Source organism: Rhinatrema bivittatum, chromosome 12 (assembly GCF_901001135.1).
Source record: "Rhinatrema bivittatum chromosome 12, aRhiBiv1.1, whole genome shotgun sequence".
Taxonomy (NCBI): domain Eukaryota; kingdom Metazoa; phylum Chordata; class Amphibia; order Gymnophiona; family Rhinatrematidae; genus Rhinatrema; species Rhinatrema bivittatum.
In genome coordinates, this window is record NC_042626.1 from 87,577,787 (window position 1) to 87,597,729 (window position 19,943).

General features: G+C 45.5%; 1 protein-coding gene across 1 annotated transcript in view; it reads right to left on the minus strand.

The window, feature by feature from the left end:
- GIP (gastric inhibitory polypeptide) overlaps positions 1-19,943 on the minus strand; it is a 164,568-nt gene that overhangs the window by 88,538 nt on the left and 56,087 nt on the right. The window contains exon 3 of the mRNA XM_029573798.1: positions 12,236-12,376. Coding sequence (XP_029429658.1) covers positions 12,236-12,376 — 141 coding nt within the window. The remainder of the gene's footprint in view (positions 1-12,235; positions 12,377-19,943) is intronic.

Sequence of the window (19,943 nt, forward strand, 5' to 3'; positions counted from 1 at the left end):
ATCTATGGGAGTTGAACAAGCACCTCATCAAAGAGAAGTTCAAAATGGTATCCCTCAAAACCATCTTACCACTTCTTCAACCCAAAGATTGGATGTGCTCAATAGATTTGAAAGATGCCTACACCCACATTCCTATACACCACTCGTCGTGGCAGTACCTATCCTTCCAATTTCAGAAGCAACATTATCAATACAAGGTACCCTTCGGCCTCTCAGCAGCCCCCAGGGTCTTCACCAAATGTATGGCAGTGGTGGTGGCACATCTCCGTCAATGGAGCATCAAAATCTTTCCATATCTGGACGACTGGCTCATAGTGGCGTCCGAACCGCAGATTCTCACCGACTGCATTCACCAGACCTTTCACTGTTTGAACAGTTTGGGGATTGTAGTCAATTACTAAAAATCCATTTTGACTCCGATGCAGTCGCTTCAATTCATTGGGGCATGTCTCGATACAATCCGCACCAGAGCTTTTCTACCGATGGAACAGAGACTAGAGATGCGACGTCTCTTTCGAGCCACCTGATTACTCAAGAGGCCTTCGGCACGGCATGTTCTTACTGTCCTGGGACACATGGCGGCAGCCATTCATACCATTCCCAATACAAGACTACACATGTGTCGTCTACAATGGGAACTCAAAAGACAATGGAAGCAGCACTCACAACCATTAACATCGCAAGTGAACTTGACTCCGGCAATGCTGCAGGATATACAGTGGTGGCTCAAGGAGCCAAATCTCAAAAAAGGGGCACTGTTCTCCACACCACCTCACAACGCAGTACTGACTACAGATGCCTCCTGCAGGGGCTGGGGGGCACATTTGGACCAACTACAAACCCAAGGGCTATGGTCCACCCAGGAACAATGCCTGCAGATCAACCTCTTAGAACTCAGGGTGATAAAGAACGCACTCCAGACATTCCTTCCACACTTAAAAGGAAGACGGGTCATGGTCTACACCTACAATCAAGTGGCAATGTTTTACATCAACAAGCAAGGAGGGTCAGGTTCCTGGTCCCTTTGCAAGGAAACCCTGCAAATGCTAGATCATGCATCACGTTACTCAATGCACCTTCAGGCGACATACCTGCCAGGAGCCATCAACACTCAGGCCGACCACCTCAGTTGCATATTTTTTGTAACACTCTCCTCTTAGGACTCCCGATTTCTGCCACCAAACCACTACAGATGCTCCAGAACTCAGCAGCCAGGATCTTAACCAACACCAACCGGAGAACTCATATCACTCCTATACTTAGAAACCTATACCGGCTGCCAATAAAATACAGAATCTTGCCCAAAGCACTCACCATAATCCACAAATCCATCCACAACCAACTAACTCTAGACCTTCAGTTCCCATTCAAACTATACTCATCTGCAAGACCCATCAGAGAGGCACACAAAGGAACCCTTCAAGTCCCCCCAACTAAATCCACACGTCTAACCTCCACCAAAGAACGGGCATTCTCCACAGCGGGCCCCATCATCTGGAACAATCTGCCGACTGATCTAAGATTGGAACCCTGCCTGCTAACCTTCCGAAAAAAAACTCAAGACTTGGCTTTTCCTCCAAGCCTTCCCTTAAGTTCTAACATTTCAACAGTACTCTCGTTCAGTCTCAGCCCAATTGGCTAAATGCCCAGTCCAGCCACAATATAGACATACGTTCTCATCCTCTAGATTTTTGCTGTCCTTTTATTTCCAGGCTACTCCAGCCCCCAAGTTCTTTCTCCTTGTTATTTGTAACTGCGCTTCGGCCTTCCTGTTATATGGTTATGTTTAGTTAATCCCTAAGTTCCATGTAAACCGGTCTGATATGAAGCTTGTCATGAAGTTCGGTATAGAAAAATGTTAAATAAATAAATAAATATTTTACCCTCATGAGTGGACGCTTAACCAACAAGTAGTGGATACTCTGTTCAAAGCATGGGGAAAGCCAACCATGGACCTGTTTGCAACAGAACTCAATGCGAGACTCCCTTGTTTTTGCTCATTGTGGGCCAGCAGGGACCGAACAGCACAGAATGTGTTCCTCCTACCATGGACAGAACCTCTCATGTGTGCATTCCCTCCAATATCCCTCATAACAAGGACATTACAGAAATGCATAAGAGACGCAGCTCAATTAATCTTGATAGCACCAGCGTGGCCACGACATCCGTGGTACACTCATCTACTACATCTGTCAGTAGCAGATCCAATATTGCTACCAGACCGCGCAGATCTCTTGACGCAAGAGGAGGGAACCCTACTACATCCCATGCACAGCTCCCTGCACTTGACTGTGTGGATATTGAGCGGATCCTCTTGATGGAGCAAGGAATATCATTGTCTGCACAAGTTGTACTCCTTGCCTCAGGAAAACCTTCTACCCCTCGTAACTGTAGCTTCAAATGGAAGAGATATACGGCCTGGTGCTCATCTAAAGGAATACATCCCTTCCCTTAGAATGCTCACCGGAGAAGTTACTGTACTATCTTCACTCCTTATATATTACGGGCCTCACAACCTCGTCTATTAGAGTACTCCTCAGTGCGATAGCAGCTTATCACCGACCGTATAGAGGACAGCCCATCTCCATCCATCCTTTCATTTCACGGTTTCTAAAAGGCCTTACTCACCTATGGCCTCCAATCTCAAAGCCTCCAGTGCCATTGAATCTAAACTTTACTGGAACAATTGATGATGGCTCCCTTTGAACCAATGAATGAGGCACACATCAAATAGCTCACATGGAAAGTAGTATTCCTCATCGCCCTAACATCGGCACGCAGAGTCAGTGAGCTCCAAACTTTGGTGGACTACAGTCCATACCTGCAATTCTTCCATAACAAGGTAGTGCTGTGAACGCACCCATCTTTCCTACCAAAAGTAGTCACCCAATTCCACTTGAGCCAATCCATCGACTTACCTATGTTCTTTCCTAAACCGCATCAGAATGATAGGGAACGGTTATTGTATACATTGGACTGCAAGAGAGCGTTGGCGTATTACAAACGACAAACACATTCGGAGACACGAGTATCCCAATTATTTGTTTCTTTCAACCTGAACGCTTCCGACCTTCCGGTAGCAAAAAGGACTATATCCAGCTGGATAGCCCAATGAATTCAATTTTCTTACACAAAGAAGAACCTACCCTTAGATTCTCGCCCTAATGCGCACCAAGTAAGGGCAGTGTCAACATCAATGGCACACCTCTCCGCCCATTAACATTTGTAAGGCAGCGACGTGGTCTTCATTACACACGTTCACGTCCCACTACTGTCCGGACCAACAGACAACTGAAGATGCTAAGCTAGGAAGAGTCGTATTGCAAACGATGTCCACCTGAGTTCAAACAGACTATCCACACGTTTGATCACGCAAAAAAAAAAAAAAAGAAACCCTTTGACAGCGTGATCGGGAGCTTAGGACTCCCATGACAGCATGGCTAATTCAGCCCTGCTATCAATGAGAAAAAGCAAGTTTGCTTACCGTAAACGGTGTTTCCGTAGATAGCAGGATGAATTAGCCATGCTGATCCACCCACCTCCCTGGATAGTCTGCACGTTATTCAAGAACTGCTACATCACAGACTGAGGAGAGACTGTTTTTCTGCACGGGAAGGCACGTGCAGCCGCACAGAACAAAGCTCTGTATTCTACTAAGAAGCTCCACCTCCTGGCCCTGATGGACAGTTCCCATTACAGTATGGCTAATTCATCCTGCTATCTACGGAAACACCGTTTACGGTAAGCAAACTTGCTTTTCCGTTTTATTCACCATTCCCTTCCTAATAATTTCTAACATTCTGTTTGCTTTTTTGACTGCCGCAGCACATTGAACTGACAATTTCAAAGAATTATCCACTATGACACTAGATCTCTTTCCTGGGTGGTAACTCCTAATATGGAACCTAACATCATGTAACCACAGCAAGGGTTATTTTTCCCTATAAGCAACACTTTGCACTTGTCCACATTAAATTTCATCTGCCATTTGGATGCCCAATCTTCTATTCTCACATGGTCCTCCTGAAATGTTTCATAATCCGCTTTTGATTTAACTACTCTCAATAATTTTGTATCATCTGCAAATGTGATAACCTCAATCATCATATTCCTTTCCAGATCATTAAAAAATATATTTAAGTGAAGCCAAAAGCCTTCACTTAAAGTTTCGCTCAGAGCCACGTCCCAGAACTAGACTCATTCACGCATTTCATAATCACGTTAACCAGATGTCTGATGCCGCAACTCTTAATTGTATTTCTTGGGTCTCATATTCCCAATCGTTAAATTTACAGCATGCTACACCAATACCTTTTAAGTCAGATGTAACCTTAGCTTTGAAGTCTACAAACCTTGAAGATGTAACCGTTAGTTCTTGTTGATTTAAACATTATTCTGAAGATGTAAACTTAGATTTTGAAGACTGTAATCTGTAAGCATTTGTATTTATTGTAAGAATTTGTATTTATTATTTAGCTATTTACATTGATCTGTTACCACTTGGTCCTGTTCTCTCCTTTACCTCAAGTTCTAAGTTCCTACAAAGTTAGCCTTGTTATTTTATACCCACTTGTTTGATGTAATTTTCCAATATTGGTTCTGTGTAAACCGAAGTGGTATGTACTAGTACATGAACTCCAGTATATAAAAGCCTTTAAATAAATAAATAAATATTGAAAAGCACCGGTCCAAGAACAGATCCCTGAAGCACTCCACTGTTTACCCTTTTCCACTGAGAAAATTGACCATTTAATCCTACTTTCTGTTTCTTGACTTTTAACCAGTTTGTAATCTACCAAAGGACGTCACCTCCTATTCCATGACTCTTTAGTTTTCTTTGAAGCCTCTCATGAGGGACTTTGTCAAATGCCTTCTGAAAATTGAAATACACTACATTTACTGGTTCACCTTTATCCACATGCTTACTAACCCCTTCAATAAAAAGAAGCTGATTTGTTAGGCAAGACTTCCGTTGGGTAAATCCTTGTTGACTGTGTTCCATTAAACCATGTCTTTCTATACGCTCTACGATTTTGATCTTGAGAATAGTTTCCATTATTTTTCCCGGCACTGAAGTCAGGCTCACTGGTCTATAGTTACCCGGATCGCCCCTGGAGCCTTTTTTAAATATTGGGGTTACATTGGCCACCCTCCAGTCTTCAGGTACAATGGATGATTTTAATGATAGGTTACAAATTTTAACTAATAGATCAGAAATTTCATTTTTTAGTTCCTTCAGTACCCTAGGATGCATACCATCCAGTCCAGATGATTTGCTACTCTTTAGTTTATCAATCTGGCCTACTACATCTTTCAGGTTCACAGTGATTTGGTTCAGTTCATTTGACTCATCACCTTGAAAACCATCTCAGGAACTGGTATCTCCCCAACATCCTCATTAGTAAACATGGAAGCAAAGAATTCAATTAGTCTTTCTGCAATGGCCTTATCTTCCCTAAGAACCCCTTTAACCCCTTGGTCATCTAATGTTCTAGCTGACTCCCTCACAGGTTTCTTGCTTTGGATATATTTTAAAAAGTTTTTATTATGAGTTTTTACCTCTGGCCAACTTCATTTCAAATTCTCTCTTCACCTGTCTTTATTTATTTATTTATTTATTTATTTAGAAGATTTTATATACCGATGAACGTTGGGAACATCTCATCGGTTTACATTAAACAGAATTATAGCTAACCGAGCTTTACAGAGAAAAATTGGAACTAATATACAAAATGCAACAGAAGAACAAATAATTACAAACAGGAGAGAGACCACCTGGACAAAATGGTCAGAAAGATGATGAAATGCTAAGAGAGATCAGGGAAGCTAACCAATTTGGAAGTGCAGTAATAATGGGAGATTTAAATTACCCCAATACTGACTGGGTAAATGTAACATCAGGGTTTGCTTCATGGAGCAATTGGTTCAGGAATCAACGAGAGGGGGAGCTATTTTAGATTTAATTCTTAGTGGAATGCAGGATTTGGTGAGAAGTAATGGTGGTGAGGCCACTTGGCAACAGTAATCATAACATGATCAAATTTAAACGAATAACTGGAAGGGGGACAATAAGAAAATCTGTTCAGGTGTATGTAAGTTATTCTAAATTACTCTATAAGTTATAATGTATAAATAAACAGCCAATGTCTTAATTATGTTCAGGGAGGAGAAAAAGCCTAGTGATCAGAGCACTGGGATACGAGCCAGGAGGCCAGGATTCATGTCCTGCTGTTGCTCCTTGTGGCCTTGGACGGGTCACTTTACCCCTTCTGCCTCAGGTACAAACTTAGGGGGTCATTTATCAAAATGCGATAAGGTGTTTTCGCATGCGAAAAGCCCTGTTAACGCATGCGTAAACATGTTTAACGCATGCGATAGCACCATATCGTATGGTGCGATGCAAATTCAGAAAATAGGAGGAGTTAGGGGCAGAGAGTGGGCTGGGTTAGCCTGTCTGTGAAGAGCTATTGCACATCCATAATGCTGATTTTAACAACACCTCTTTGGATTGCGTTAGGCTGTGTGATAGCTGCCGTGACCATGTGGTAAGGTTTCATTGCTGTTTGTGATGTCTCCTGTAAGGCCTATTTCAGGGGAATTGAAGGTCAGAGAGAGAGAGAGAGAGCCTGGCCATAATATCATCTCCATAGGTAGGTATTTGTATCCCTATGGGAGGCCCACCTAGTAACTCGAGGTGGGGTTTAGGTATGAGTGTAGGGGTTTAGGGGCCACTTTGACATTCTACGTGACACGTACGAACAGTACAGTAGTCTCTTGTGAAGAACTGATGGCCTTCGGAGTGAGGAAACTCACTCCAAGATGAGATTTGGGCAATGTTCTCTCCACCTAGCTTGATGTCACCCAGGTAGAGAGTCCATCAAGCTAGGTGGAGAGAACATTGCCTAAATCTCATCTTGGAGTGAGTTTCCTCACTCCGAAGGCCATCAGTTCTTCACAAGAGACCACTGTACTGTTCGTTCGTGTCACGTAGAATGTCAAAGTGGCCCATAACCCCCTACACTCATACCTAAACCCCACCTCGAGTTACTAGGTGGGCCTCCCATAGGGATACAAATACCTACCTATGGAAATGACATTATGGTCTCTCTCTCTCTCTCCTGAAATAGGCCTTACAGGAGACAGCAAGGAAACCTTACCGCATGGTCACAGCAGCTATTGCACAGCTATTGGCTGTGCAATAGCTCTTCACAGACAGGTTAACTCTGCCCCTAACTCCTCCTATTTTCTGAATTTGCATCGCACCATACGATATGGTGCTATCGCATGCGTTAAACATGTTTATGCATGCGTTAACGGGGCTTTTCGCATGCGAAAACACCTTATCGCATTTTGATAAATGACCCCCTAAGTTTGTACCTGAGGCAGAGGGGGTAAAGTGACCCGTCCAAGGCCACAAGGAGCAACAGCGGGACATGAATCCTGGCCTCCTGGTTCGTATCCCAGTGCTCTGATCACTAGGCTTTTTCTCCTCCCTGAACATAATTAAGACATTGGCTGTTTATTTATACATTATAACTTATAGAGTAATTTAGAATAACTTACATACATCTGAACAGATTTTCTTATTGTCCCCCTTCCAGTTATTCGTTTAAATTTGATCATGTTATGATCACTGTTGCCAAGTGGCCCCACCACCGTTACTTCTCACCAAATCCTGCATTCCACTAAGAATTAAATCTAAAATAGCTCCCCCTCTTGTTGGTTCCTGAACCAATTGCTCCATGAAGCAAGCCCTGTTGTTACATTTACCCAGTCAGTATTGGGGTAATTTAAATCTCCCATTATTACTGCACTTCCAAATTGGTTAGCTTCCCTGATCTCTCTTAGCATTTCATCATCTGTCTGACCATTTTGTCCAGGTGGACGGTAGTATACTCCTATCACTATACTCTTAGGGTCAGATTTTAAAACCTGTGCGCGGGCGCAGATTTGTTCGCGCAACCCGGCACAAACAAATCGCCCGATTTTATAACATGCGCCACTGCTGCGCGCATGTTATAAAATCCAGGATTGGCGAGCGCAAGGGGGTGCACAATTGTGCAACTTGCGTGCACCAAGCCGCGCAGGCTGCCTCCGTTCCCTCCGAGGCTGCTCCGAAACTGGAGCGGCCTTGGAGGGAATTTTTCTACCACTCCCCTCACCTTCCCCTCCCTTCCCCTATCTAACCCACCCCCCAGCCCTAACTAGATCCCCCCCCTATCCCTACCTTTATTTCAGAAGTTACGCCTGCCCAAGGCAGGCCTGTGCCGGGGTATGGCGCACCGGCATGCACAAGTTGTGCATGCCGGTGCGCCATACCCCGGCACAGGCTGCTCTGCCGGAGGACTTGGGACTGCCCCCGGACCGCCGCCACACCCAGGACCCACCCCTGAACTGCCGCCATGCCCTCAGACCCGCCCCCTTCCCGCCCATTTTTCGAAGCCCCGGGACATACGCGCATCCCGGGGCTTGCGCGTGCCGCCAAGCCTATGCAAGATAGGCTCGGCATGCGCAGGGGCAGCTTGGGGCAGCTTTTCGGGGGTTACGCGCATAACCCTTTGAAAATCTGCCCCTCACCCAACACACATGGGATTTTTACCCATAGAGATTCTACTGAGAATTTAATCTCTTGTATGATCTTTATCCTGTTGGACTGTATACCCTCCCGGACATAAAGTGCCACATCCCCACCAAGTTGATCCTTCCTATCATTGCTATATATCAGATGGACTGAACCAAATCACTGTGAACCTAGAAGATGTGGTAGGGCTGATGGACTAACTGAAGAGTAGTAAATCACTTGGACCGGATGGTAAACACCCAGTTCTGAAGGAACTCAAAAATGAAATTTCAGACCTATTAGTAAACATTTTTAACCTATCATTAAAATCATCCATTGTACCTAAAGACTGGAAGGTGGATAATATAACCCCAATATTTAAAAAGGGCTCCAGGGGCGATCCAGGAAACTACAGACCAGTTAGCCTGACTTCAGTGCCAGGAAAAATAGTGGAAAATGTTCTAAATATCACAATCACAGAACATATAGAAAGACATGGTTTAATGGAACAAAGTCAGCATGGCTTTACCCAAGGCAAGTCTTGCCTCACAAATCTGCTTAACTTTTTTGAAGGAGTTAATAAACATGGGAATAAAGGTGAACCTGTAGATGTAGTGTACTTGGATTTTCAAAAGGCAATTGATAAAGTTCCTCATGGGAGGCTTCTAGGAAAAATAAAAAGTCATGGAATAGTTGGCGATGTCCTTTCGTGGATTACAAACTGGCTAAAAGACAGGAAACAGAGAGTAGGATTAAATAGACAATTTTCTCAGTGGAAGGGTGTGGGCAGTGGAGTGCCTCAGGGATCTGTATTGGGACCTGTACTTTTCAATATATTTATAAATGATCTGGAAAGAAATACGACGAGTGAGGTAATCAAATTTGCAGATGATACAAAATTGTTCAGAGTAGTTAAATCACAAGCAGATTGTGATAAATTGCAGGAAGACCTTGTCAGACTGGAAAATTTGGCATCAAAATGGCAGATTAAATTTAATGTGGATAAGTGCAAGGTGATGCATATAGGATAAAATAACCCATGCTATAGTTACACAATGTTAAGTTCCATATTAAGAGCTAGCACCCAAGAAAGAGATCTAGGTGTTATAGTGGATAACACATTGAAATTGTGGGTTCAGTGTGCTGCAGCAGTCAAAAAAGCAAACAGAATGTTGGGAATTATTAGAAAGGGAATGGTGAATAAAACGGAAAATGTCATAATGTCTCTGTATCGCTCCATGGTGAGACCGCACCTTGAATACTGTGTACAATTCTGGTCGCCGCATCTCAAAAAAGATATAGTTGCGATGGTGAAGGTACAGAGAAGGGCGACCAAAATGATAAAGGGAATGAAACAGCTCCCCTATGAGGAAAGACTAAAGAGGTTAGGACTTTTCAGCTTGGAGAAGAGACGGATGAGGGGGATATGATAGAGGTGTTTAAAATCATGAGAGGTCTAGAACAAGTAAATGTGAATCGGTTATTTACTCTTTTGGATAATAAACTAGGGGGCACTCCATGAAGATAGCATGTGGCACATTTAAAACTAATTTTAAAAAGCTCTTTTTCACTCAACGCACAATTAAACTCTGGAATTTGTTGCCAGAGGATGTGGTTAGTGTAGCTGTGTTTAAAAAAGGATTGGATAAGTTCTTGGTGGAGAAGTCCATTACCTGCTATTAATTAAGTTGACTTAGAAAATAGCCACTGTTATTACTGGGAACTTGCCAGGTTCTTATGGTCTGGATTGGCCACCTTTGGAAACAAGATGCTGGGCTTGATGGACCTTTGGTCTGACCCAGTATGGTATGTTTTTACCCTGATGTAACACTGTCCCATTGGTAATCCTCCTTTCACCAGGTCCTTGTGATGCCAATTATGTCAATCTCATTATTTACAGCTATACACTGTAACTCTGCCATCTTACTTTTTAGACTTCTAGCATTGGCATACAGACATTTTAAAGTGTGTTTTTTGTTTGTATTAACAACCTGCTTTTTAGTTGATAGGTATAATTTGGAAATCTTTAGCTGAGGTGATTTTCTACATATAAGCACTTGGACTACGTTTGCTTTTATTAGAACCTCTCTGTTGGGATGCCCTAACTCTCCTTTTCATTAGTATCCTTCAAAGTCACATTCCTCCGAACCATGCACTGCTGAGTAACTATTGGCTTTCCCCTTAGAACAGCTTTTAAATAGAACAATCTCCTTTTTAAAAGTTAGTGCCTACAGCTTGGTTCCGCTCTGGATAAGGTGGAGCCCATCCTTTTGGAAAAGTCTCCTCCTTCCCCAAAAGTTTCCCCAGTTCCTTACAAAACTGAATCCCTCTTCCCTGCACCATCGTCTCATCCACGGATTGAAACTCCGGAGCTCTGCCTGCTTCTGGGGACCTACATGTGGAACAGGAAGCATTTCAGAGAATGCCACCCTGGAGGTTCTGGATTTCAGCTTTCTACCTAAAATCCTAAATTTGGCTTCCAGAACCTCTCTCCCACATTTTCCTATGTCGTTGGTGCCCACAGGTACCACGACAGCCGGCTCCTCCCCAGCACTGTCTATAATCCTATCTAGGTGACGTGTGAGGTCTGCCACCTTTGCACCAGTCAGGCAAGTTACCGGGTGGTCCTCACGTCCACCAGATACCCTGCTCTCTACATTTCTAATAATTGAATCACCAACTATGATGGCCGGCCTAACCCTTCCTTCCTGGGCAGTAGCCCTTGGAGACTTGTCCTCAGTGTGAGAGGACAATACATCACCTGGAGAATAGGTCCTTGCTACAGGATCAGTTCCTGCTACACCAGGGTGATGTTCTCCAACTGGGAGACCTTTCCGATCCAAGGCAGCACTGGGGCTGCCAGACTGGGTTTGGGATTTGCCTACTGTGTCCCTGAAGGTCTTATCAATGTACCTCTCTGTCTGCCTCAGCTCTTCCAAGTCTTCCACTCTAGCCTCCAGAGATCGGACTTGTTCCCTGAGAGTCAGGAGCTCTTTGCACTGAGTGCACACATACAATCTCTCGCCAGCGGGTAAAAAATCATACTTGTGACACTTAATGCAATGAATTAGCACGACAGGAGACCAGTTTGCCTTGTAACCCCCGTCATGCATTCTAAGCTACAGAGTGTAGCCACATTGCTCTATGAATTAGCAGTATCAGGAGACCAGTATGTCTTGTAACCCCGTCATGCTTGCCTACTGTGTCCCTGAAGGTCTTATCAATATACCTCTCTGGAAGAGCTGAGGCAGGCAGAGAGGTACATTGTAACCCCGTCAAGCTACAGCGTATACGCACATTGCACTGTGAAGTGTGCCTTGACTGGGCCTGAAAGTGCTGTTGTAATCTCCCACTTTCTCTTTTTCTCCCTTTAACTGTCTTAATTTTCACTTTTTTCCTATTTTTCACTGTCTTCACTTTTTCTTTTCTCTCTTACTGATTTAAATTTGGAGGAAGCACAGTATTTAGAAAGCAGGATAATTTTTTTTCTCCTTGTGTCTGCAGCCCTCACAGATTTGTAGGAATCTCACAGGGGCTGCAGTGTATCTATAATGGATACAGAACCCACCAGTTTCCCTTTGAACTGGATTTGAGTTAATGAGCTAGAGGTGCAGCACTCTGTCCCATCAAGTAAAGTCTACATTTCACTCTGCAGAACAGCCTTTATTAACCAACCTTTCTTTCCTTCTGTTTTTTAGAAGCCAAGCAAATAGATTTTTGGCCCCCAGGATATTTTCTTCATAAACAGCCTTCTCGTGGCTTCTTGGAGATGTAATTTGGGTGTCAGTGTTTCTCTTGGCTGGATCAGTCATAGTGCTGTAAATAGAAGAGGAAAATGAATTGCTTGCAGTAGATGAATTCAGACTGTAGTAGTAGAAGGAATTACTTTGCACTAACCGTGTCATAGTGATAAAAAGGGAAGCACAGAATAGACTGTACATTGATGGTAGCAAAGAGTTTGCAATATGGAAACTGCTGATCCTGTCTCTCTCTTGTGAAGTTTTGAATTGGTCCAACATAAGTCTCAAATGTGCAATATCTTTGTCCTTGAGAGGCCTTTATTTGTAGTCTCACAGATGTATCACAGGATATTGCAGGCTTATTATGAGTTACACTGTGATACATCTGTGAGACTACAAATAAAGGCCTCTCAAGGACAAAGATATTAAACATTTGAGATTTCTCTGCCGCATCGTTTTCTGATTCTAGACAGAGTGTGATTGGGGCATTCACCCTTTTCCCCAACATAACAAGTGCATTGCTGGGTCAGACCAAAGTCCATAGGGTCCTGCATCCTGTTTCTAACAATGGCCAGTCCAGGTCACAAGTACTTCGCAGATCCCATAAAATAAATTTCTTTCTTGTTACTCACTCCTAGGAATGGCAATGGTTTCCCTAGTCTACCTGGCTAATAATGTTTTATGGACTTTTCCTCCAGGAACTAGTCTAAATTTTTTAACTCCTGTATGATAATCATCCTGACCTCGTCTTCTGGCAACAGATTCCATAGCTTAAATGTGCACTGAATGGAAAAGTATTTTCTACAATTTGTCTTGAATCTGCTGGCTGTTAGTTTCATGGTATGCCCTCTTGTTTAAGTATTATTTGTAAGAGTAAATAACTGTTGTGTTTGTGGCATTGTGGACCCCTGGTCACAATGGAGATGACTCCACCCACACCAGCGTCGGATACGTTGACCTCCACGATGAAAGGACAGTGTGGGTCAGGGTGGCGGCGACACGACGTCTTTTGAAAAACCTCTTTGAGCATCAGGAAGGCTGAGATGGCTTCTGGAGACCAATTGGCAGGGTTGGCTCCCTTCTTGGTCATAGCAGTTAGAGGGCTAACAATGATGAGTAGTTTTTAATAAAGGATCGGTAGTAATTGGTGAATCTCAAGAAGCGATGCAATGCCTTCAGGCCTGTGGGTTAAGGCCAGTCCTGGATACTCTCAAGTTTCTTGGGGTCCATTTGAAACACATTCTTAGACACAATGTATCCCAGGAAGGGTACAGCTTCTTTGTGGAATTCACACTTTTCAAGCTTTGCGTAAAGGTGGTACTCATGCAGGCATTTTAGGACTTTCTTAACATCCTCCTGATGTATTTGCAGATCTTGAGAAAAGATCAGTATATCATCGAGATCATATTTTGAAAGACTGCAGGTGCGTTACTTAAATTGAAGGGCATGACAAGCTATTCAAAGTGTCCATCACGGGTGTTTAAAAGCAGTCTTCATTCGTCTCCTCTCGAATATGCACCAAGTTGTAAGCTCCTTTTAGGTCTAGTTTGGAGAACTATTTTGGCTCCTTGGAGGCCTATCAAACAGTTTCTGATATTAAGGCAGGGGGTACCTATCCTTGATGGTAATCTAATTCAGACCACAGTAGTCGATGCAGGGGTGTAAGATGCCATCCTTTTTCCCTACGAAAAAGAAGCCTGCACCAGCAGGTAATTTGGAAAGTTTGATAAATCCCTTTTGTAGATTTTCTTGTATGTAGATAGACATAGCTTTAGTCTCAGCTACTGAAAGAGGATAAACCCTTCCTTTAGGAGGTTCTGAATTTGACTTCAGATTTATGGCACAGTCGAATTCTCTGTGTGGCGGAAGTGTTGGAAATCAGATTGCAGGAGTTAGCAATCTAATGTTGTTTGGGATAGTTGTAGGTGGATCCTTGGGCTGGTGGCAGATGACCACGCCCCCGGGGAAGATCCCGAGAGGGACCACCGGTCAGGCTCAGAGTTTGGAGACAGACACACTCTAGTTATTTTATTAAACAGTATCTTGAACCACCAGAGGTGGCAGTAGTGAGCTGGAATGCCGGCTGGGCTGCAGTCCCTCAGATACTGGAACAGCGATCCCTGGAGGCTGAGCTGGAGAGAAACTGAAATATAGTGAGTAGGCAGGGTAGTAGCAGAATGGTAACACTCACACAATGTTCCAATAGAAGCCCAGGAGCTGGCATGTATAGGCCCTCGAGGAGCGAGTACCTGGTTCCAGGGAAAGCTCTGAGAGAGCGATGGTAACTCACTGAAGTAGTTAGGCAGTGAAGACTTGCAGGCAGAAGGGAATTCAGCAACAAGTCCGGGAACATAGGCCCTCAAGGAGCGAGTAACCGGTTCCAGACTGACCTGAAAAACAAGAAGAGAGCGAGGCCCCCCGAGGGAGCGGGTACCCCTGGTAAGTCCAAGGAGGCAGAGTAGCTCAGATAGAATGAATCCTTATCCTTGTCCTTCTCCTTGCTAACTCCCTGTGTTAGCAAATACTGAGACCTTAAATATCCATCGCGGGTGACGTCATCTTCGAGGTACGCCCCCGAGGTTCGCGCCATTGCCGGTACTTCTGTCGGGGCTGCGCGCGCGCCCCTAGGCCTCTCAAGAACATTTCGGTTTGCAGCGTGGAACCGATCCGGGGACACCAGATGACCTGGGCAGGAGGACGCTGTGGCAGCCAATCTTCCCGTGGACGAAGAGGGAGGCACCAACGAGGTGAGGAGGGCAGAGAGAGGGCGTCGGGCACCGACGGACACAACAGTACCCCCCTTCAAAGGGCGACTACCTCTTTGGGTACCAGGCTTAGGTTTTGAAGGATGCGCGAGGTGAAATTGATGAAGCATCTTCTTGTCCAGGATATTGGTCTGAGGCTCCCAAGAGTTTTCCTCTGGGCCGAAACCTTCCTATTTTAGAAGGTATTCAAATGTCTTGCCTCTTTTATGAACGTCCAGAACTCTATGATCTTCTAAGTCATCATCTGCATTGATGACAGGTGGATCTTGAGTCTTGGAAGAATACACTGAGATGTAGTTGTGGATATCAGCAGCGATGGATGAGCTGCTGGGGACGTCTCAGATCTTCAGTGGAAGTGGCGAAGTTGGGGAACGTCCAAAGCCCACTTCAAGTTGAAACACAATAGTGGATCTTCTAATTTGATGGAGGGACTCCTCAGGTCTTCCACTAGACTTCTGAGAATGAAGTTATCTCCTGCCCCTGAGTCCACTAGGGCAGGAGTCTGAAACGTGATTGGTCCGTAGGTCAAAGAGACTGGGAGAGAGAGCGGAGGAGATGTTGCGGTATGGCCTAAGAACAGTCCTCCTGCACTCCTTAGGCCTGTCCGTTTCCCAGACGAATGGAGCATGTAGAAACATCATGGCCAGGTTGACCACAGTACATGCAAAGTCCGCGCTTCTTCTGAAATCTTCTCTCCTTTGAAGTCAAGTGTCCATGACCAAGTTGCATAGGTTCATCTGTATCAGCAGCAGGGATTACTGGAACCATCTGAGGTGTAGAGACAGCACTGGCCTGTTTCAACCCGGGTAACACCCTAGGCCGGAGTTCCTTCACCTTGTCCCGGAGTCGTTGATCAATCCGAGTAGCTAAGGCTATTAATTCGTCCAGCAAGTCAGGTGTTTGGCTAACGGCCAGCACGTCCTACCAACGGTTATCCAGGCCTCTGCAGAAGAGAGTCTTGAGACATCTGGGGTCCCAGCAAAGTTCTGCTGCAAGAGTTTTGAACTCTATGACAAATTCAGCCAAAGATCTGCTGCCTTGCTTCAAATCCACTAAAGCATGAACCGGCAACAGTAGTTCAAGCAGGGTCATCAAAAACGGATTTAAACAAGTCCATAAATCCTTCTATGTCCTGCAAAATAGAGTCCTTGCGTTCCCACAAGGTGGATGCCCAAGACAGAGCCCTACCATACAGGTATGAAAGGATGTAGGTAGTCCTGGAGAGAGCTGTAGGAAATAGAGACGGCTGTAAAGCAAAGTGCATGCAGCACTGTTTCAAAAAGCCCCGGGTCTTCTGGATTTCTCCAGAAAAGCAGATTGGAGCTGCCAGTGGTACAGCAGTCTTCAAAGTTACCTCCGGTGACTGACCTTCTTGGTTGGAGGCTGTACCTTGTGCCTTCGGTGTGTGTAGCTGATGAAATGCTGCAGCAAGTTTCTCCAAGGCTTCTTGCTGCTCCACAGTGTGCCGGGACAGACGCAGTATGGCCTGAAACGCACTCAGTTGTGCCAGATCCATAGAGTTAGCAATCTGTTGGAAATCAGATTGAAGGAGTTAGCAATCTGTTAGAAATCGGATTGCAAGAGTTAGCAATCTGATATTGTTTGGGATAGTTGTGGGTGGATCCTTGGGCTGGTGGCAGATGACCACACCCCCGGGGAAGATCCCGAGAGGGAACCACCGGTCAGGCTCAGAGTTTGGAGACAGACACACTCTAGTTCTTTTATTAAACAGAGGTGGCAGTAGTGAGCTGGAATGCCCGGCTGGGCTGCAGTCCCTCAGATACTGGAACAGTGATCCCTGGAGGCTGAGCTGGAGAGAAACTGAAATATAGTGAGTAGGCAGGGTATGCAGATGGTATCACTCACACAATGTTCCAATAGAAGCCCAGGAGCTGGCATGTATAGGCCCTCGAGGAGCAAGTACCTGGTTCCAGGGAAAGCTCTGAGAGAGCGATGGTAACTCACTGAAGTAATTAGGCAGTGAATACTTCCAGGCAGAAGGGAATTCAGCAACAAGTCCGGGAACATAGGCCCTCGAGGAGCAAGTACCGGTTCCAGACTGCCCTGAAAAACAAGAAGAGAGCGATGCCCCCGAGGAGCGGGTACCCCTGGTAAGTCCGAGGAGGCAGAGTGGCTCAGAACGAATCCTTATCCTTGTCCTTGTCCTTGCTAACTCCCTGTGTTAGCAAATACTGAGACCTTAAATATCCATCGCGGTTGACGTCATCTTCGGGGGACCCCCCCCCCCCCCCCCCGAGGTTCGCGCCATTGCCGGTACTTCTATCGGGGCCGCACCGTGCGCGCACCCCTAGGTCTCTCAGGAACATGGCGGTTTGCAGCGTGGAGCCGATCCGGGGATGCCTGAGGACCTCGGCAGGAGGACCCCGCGGCAGCCAATCTTCCCGTGGACGAAGAGTGAGGCGCCAATGAGGTGAGGAGGGCGGAGAGAGGGCGTTGGGCACCGACAGACAAAACAGGAAGAACATCAGCTGCTTGCTTTGAGAAAACATCTTGGAAGAAGGTGTATTGAGGAGGTAAGCCAGGTAATGATGGGGAAGTGGGCATGCAGCTGAGCGGTGAGCGGTGAAACTTCAGCAAGACACCAACCAGAACAGTGTGGTCCCCACCGGGACAGTTCCAAGGTAGCCCAATTAAATTGTGGCATATGGTCGTGAAGCCACGGCAGCCCCAATACCACCGGATGCAGGGCTTTTTATCCAATACTAGAAAAGAAATAGATTCTGAGTGTAGAGCCCCAGTACACAGGCCGACGGCCTATGTGGTCAATGAAACTTCTCCAGGAAGTGATTCTCAATGGATAGATGACAATAGAAATTGGTGTGGTAGGAATTCGTAGATGTTCAACCAAGCGCTTCAGAATAAAATTACCTCTGGCACCGGAGTCAATGAGAGTGAGAGTCTGAAATTCGAGACCTCTGGAAAGCAGAGATACAGGTAATGATAATGGAGGAGTAGGAGAAGTGAGGCCCAGGAGAAGTCCTCCTGCAGATCCCAGGCCCGTCAGTTTTCCGGACAAATGGGACAGGTTTGGACTGCGTGACCCGATTGGCTACAGTACATGCACAACCCCATGCGCTTGCGATAACATCTCTCCTTAGAGGTCAAATGGCTTCGGCCTAGTTGCATAGGCTCTTCCTCCCCTAGGGGTGCAGATGGTAAGCTGGAAGGCACAGGCTTGGGACAGTTGTCCCAACTGTAGACTTTCATGGACTCTTAGCCTCCTGAGTACCTCGGCAGGAGGACCCCGCGGCAGCCAATCTTCCCGTGGACGAAGAGGGAGGCGCCAATGAGGTGAGGAGGGCGGAGAGAGGGTGTTGGGCACCGACAGACACAACAGGAAGAACGTCAGCTGCTTGCTTTGAGAAAACATCTTGGAAGGTGTATTGAGGAGGTAAGCCAGGTAATGATAGGGAAGTGGGCCTCCTGAGTACGATCGCGGATATGGCGGTCAATTCTCCCCGCTACTTCCATCAGAGACTCGAGGGTATCAGGCAAATCATGAGCCACTAATTATAGAAACATAGAAACATAGAAATGACGGCAGAAGAAGACCAAATGGCCCATCCAGGTCTGCCCAGCAAGCTTCCCTCATTTCTTCTCCCATACTTATCTGTTTCTCTTAGCTCTTGGTTCTAATTCCCTTCCACCCCCGCCATTAATGTAGAGAGCGGTGGAGGAGCTGCATCCAAGTGAAATATCTAGCTTGATTAGTTAGAGGTAGTAGGAGTAGTAACCGCCGCAATAAGCAAGCTACACCCATGCTTATTTGTTTTTACCCAGATTATGTTATACAGCCCTTATTGGTTGTTATCTTCTCCCCTGCCGTTGAAGCAGGGAGCTATGCTGGATATGCGTGAGGGTATCAGTTTTTTTCTTCTCCCCTGCCGTTGAAGCAGAGAGCTATGCTGGATATGCATCGAAAGTGATGTATCAGGCACATTTGGTTTCGGGTAGTAACCGCCGTGACAAGCCAGCTACTCCCTGCTTTGTGAGTGTGAATCCTTTTTTCTTCTCCCCTGCCGTTGAAGTTATGCTGGATATGCGTGAAGTATCAGTTTTTCTTTTTCCCCTGCCGTTGAAGCAGAGAGCTATGCTGGAAATTCGTGATGTATCAGTCTTTCTCCCATGCCGTTGAAGCAGAGAGCCATGCTGGATATGCGTCGAGAGTGAAGTATCAGGTACATTTGGTTTGGGGTAGTAACCGCCGTAACAAGCCAGCTTACTCCCCGCTTGTGAGTGAGAACCCTTTTTCTTCTCCCCTGCCGTTTAAGCAGAGAGCTCTGCTGGATGTGTGAAGTAACAGTTTTCTTTTCCCCTGCTGTTGAAGCAGGGGAGAAGAAGAACTATGCTGGATATGCATGAAAGTGAAGTATAAGAATGGGAGTGATTCAAGCTAGTTGAAAGGCATCAGGAATAGAGGAAGGTGGAGGTAGTAATTTGGATATTTGGTTTGGGGTAGTAACCGCCCGTAACAAGCCAGCTACTCCCGTCTTTGTGAGTGCAAATCCTTTTTTCCAACATTTTCCTCTTGCTGTTGAATCTTAGAGTGATGTTGGAGTCACAGTAACCATGTGTATGTTTATTGACTAAGGGTATTGTCTCCAGGCAGTAGCCATCATTCTGGCGAGTCACCCACTCTCATTGGCGGCCTCTTGACTTTATGGATCCACAGTGTTTATCCCACGCCCCTTTGAAGTCCTTCACAGTTCTGGTCTTCACCACTTCCTCCGGAAGGGCATTCCAGGCATCCACCACCCTCTCCGTGAAGAAATACTTCCTGACATTGGTTCTGAATCTTCCTCCCTGGAGCTTCAAATCGTGACCCCTGGTTCTGCTGATTTTTTTCTTATGGTAAAG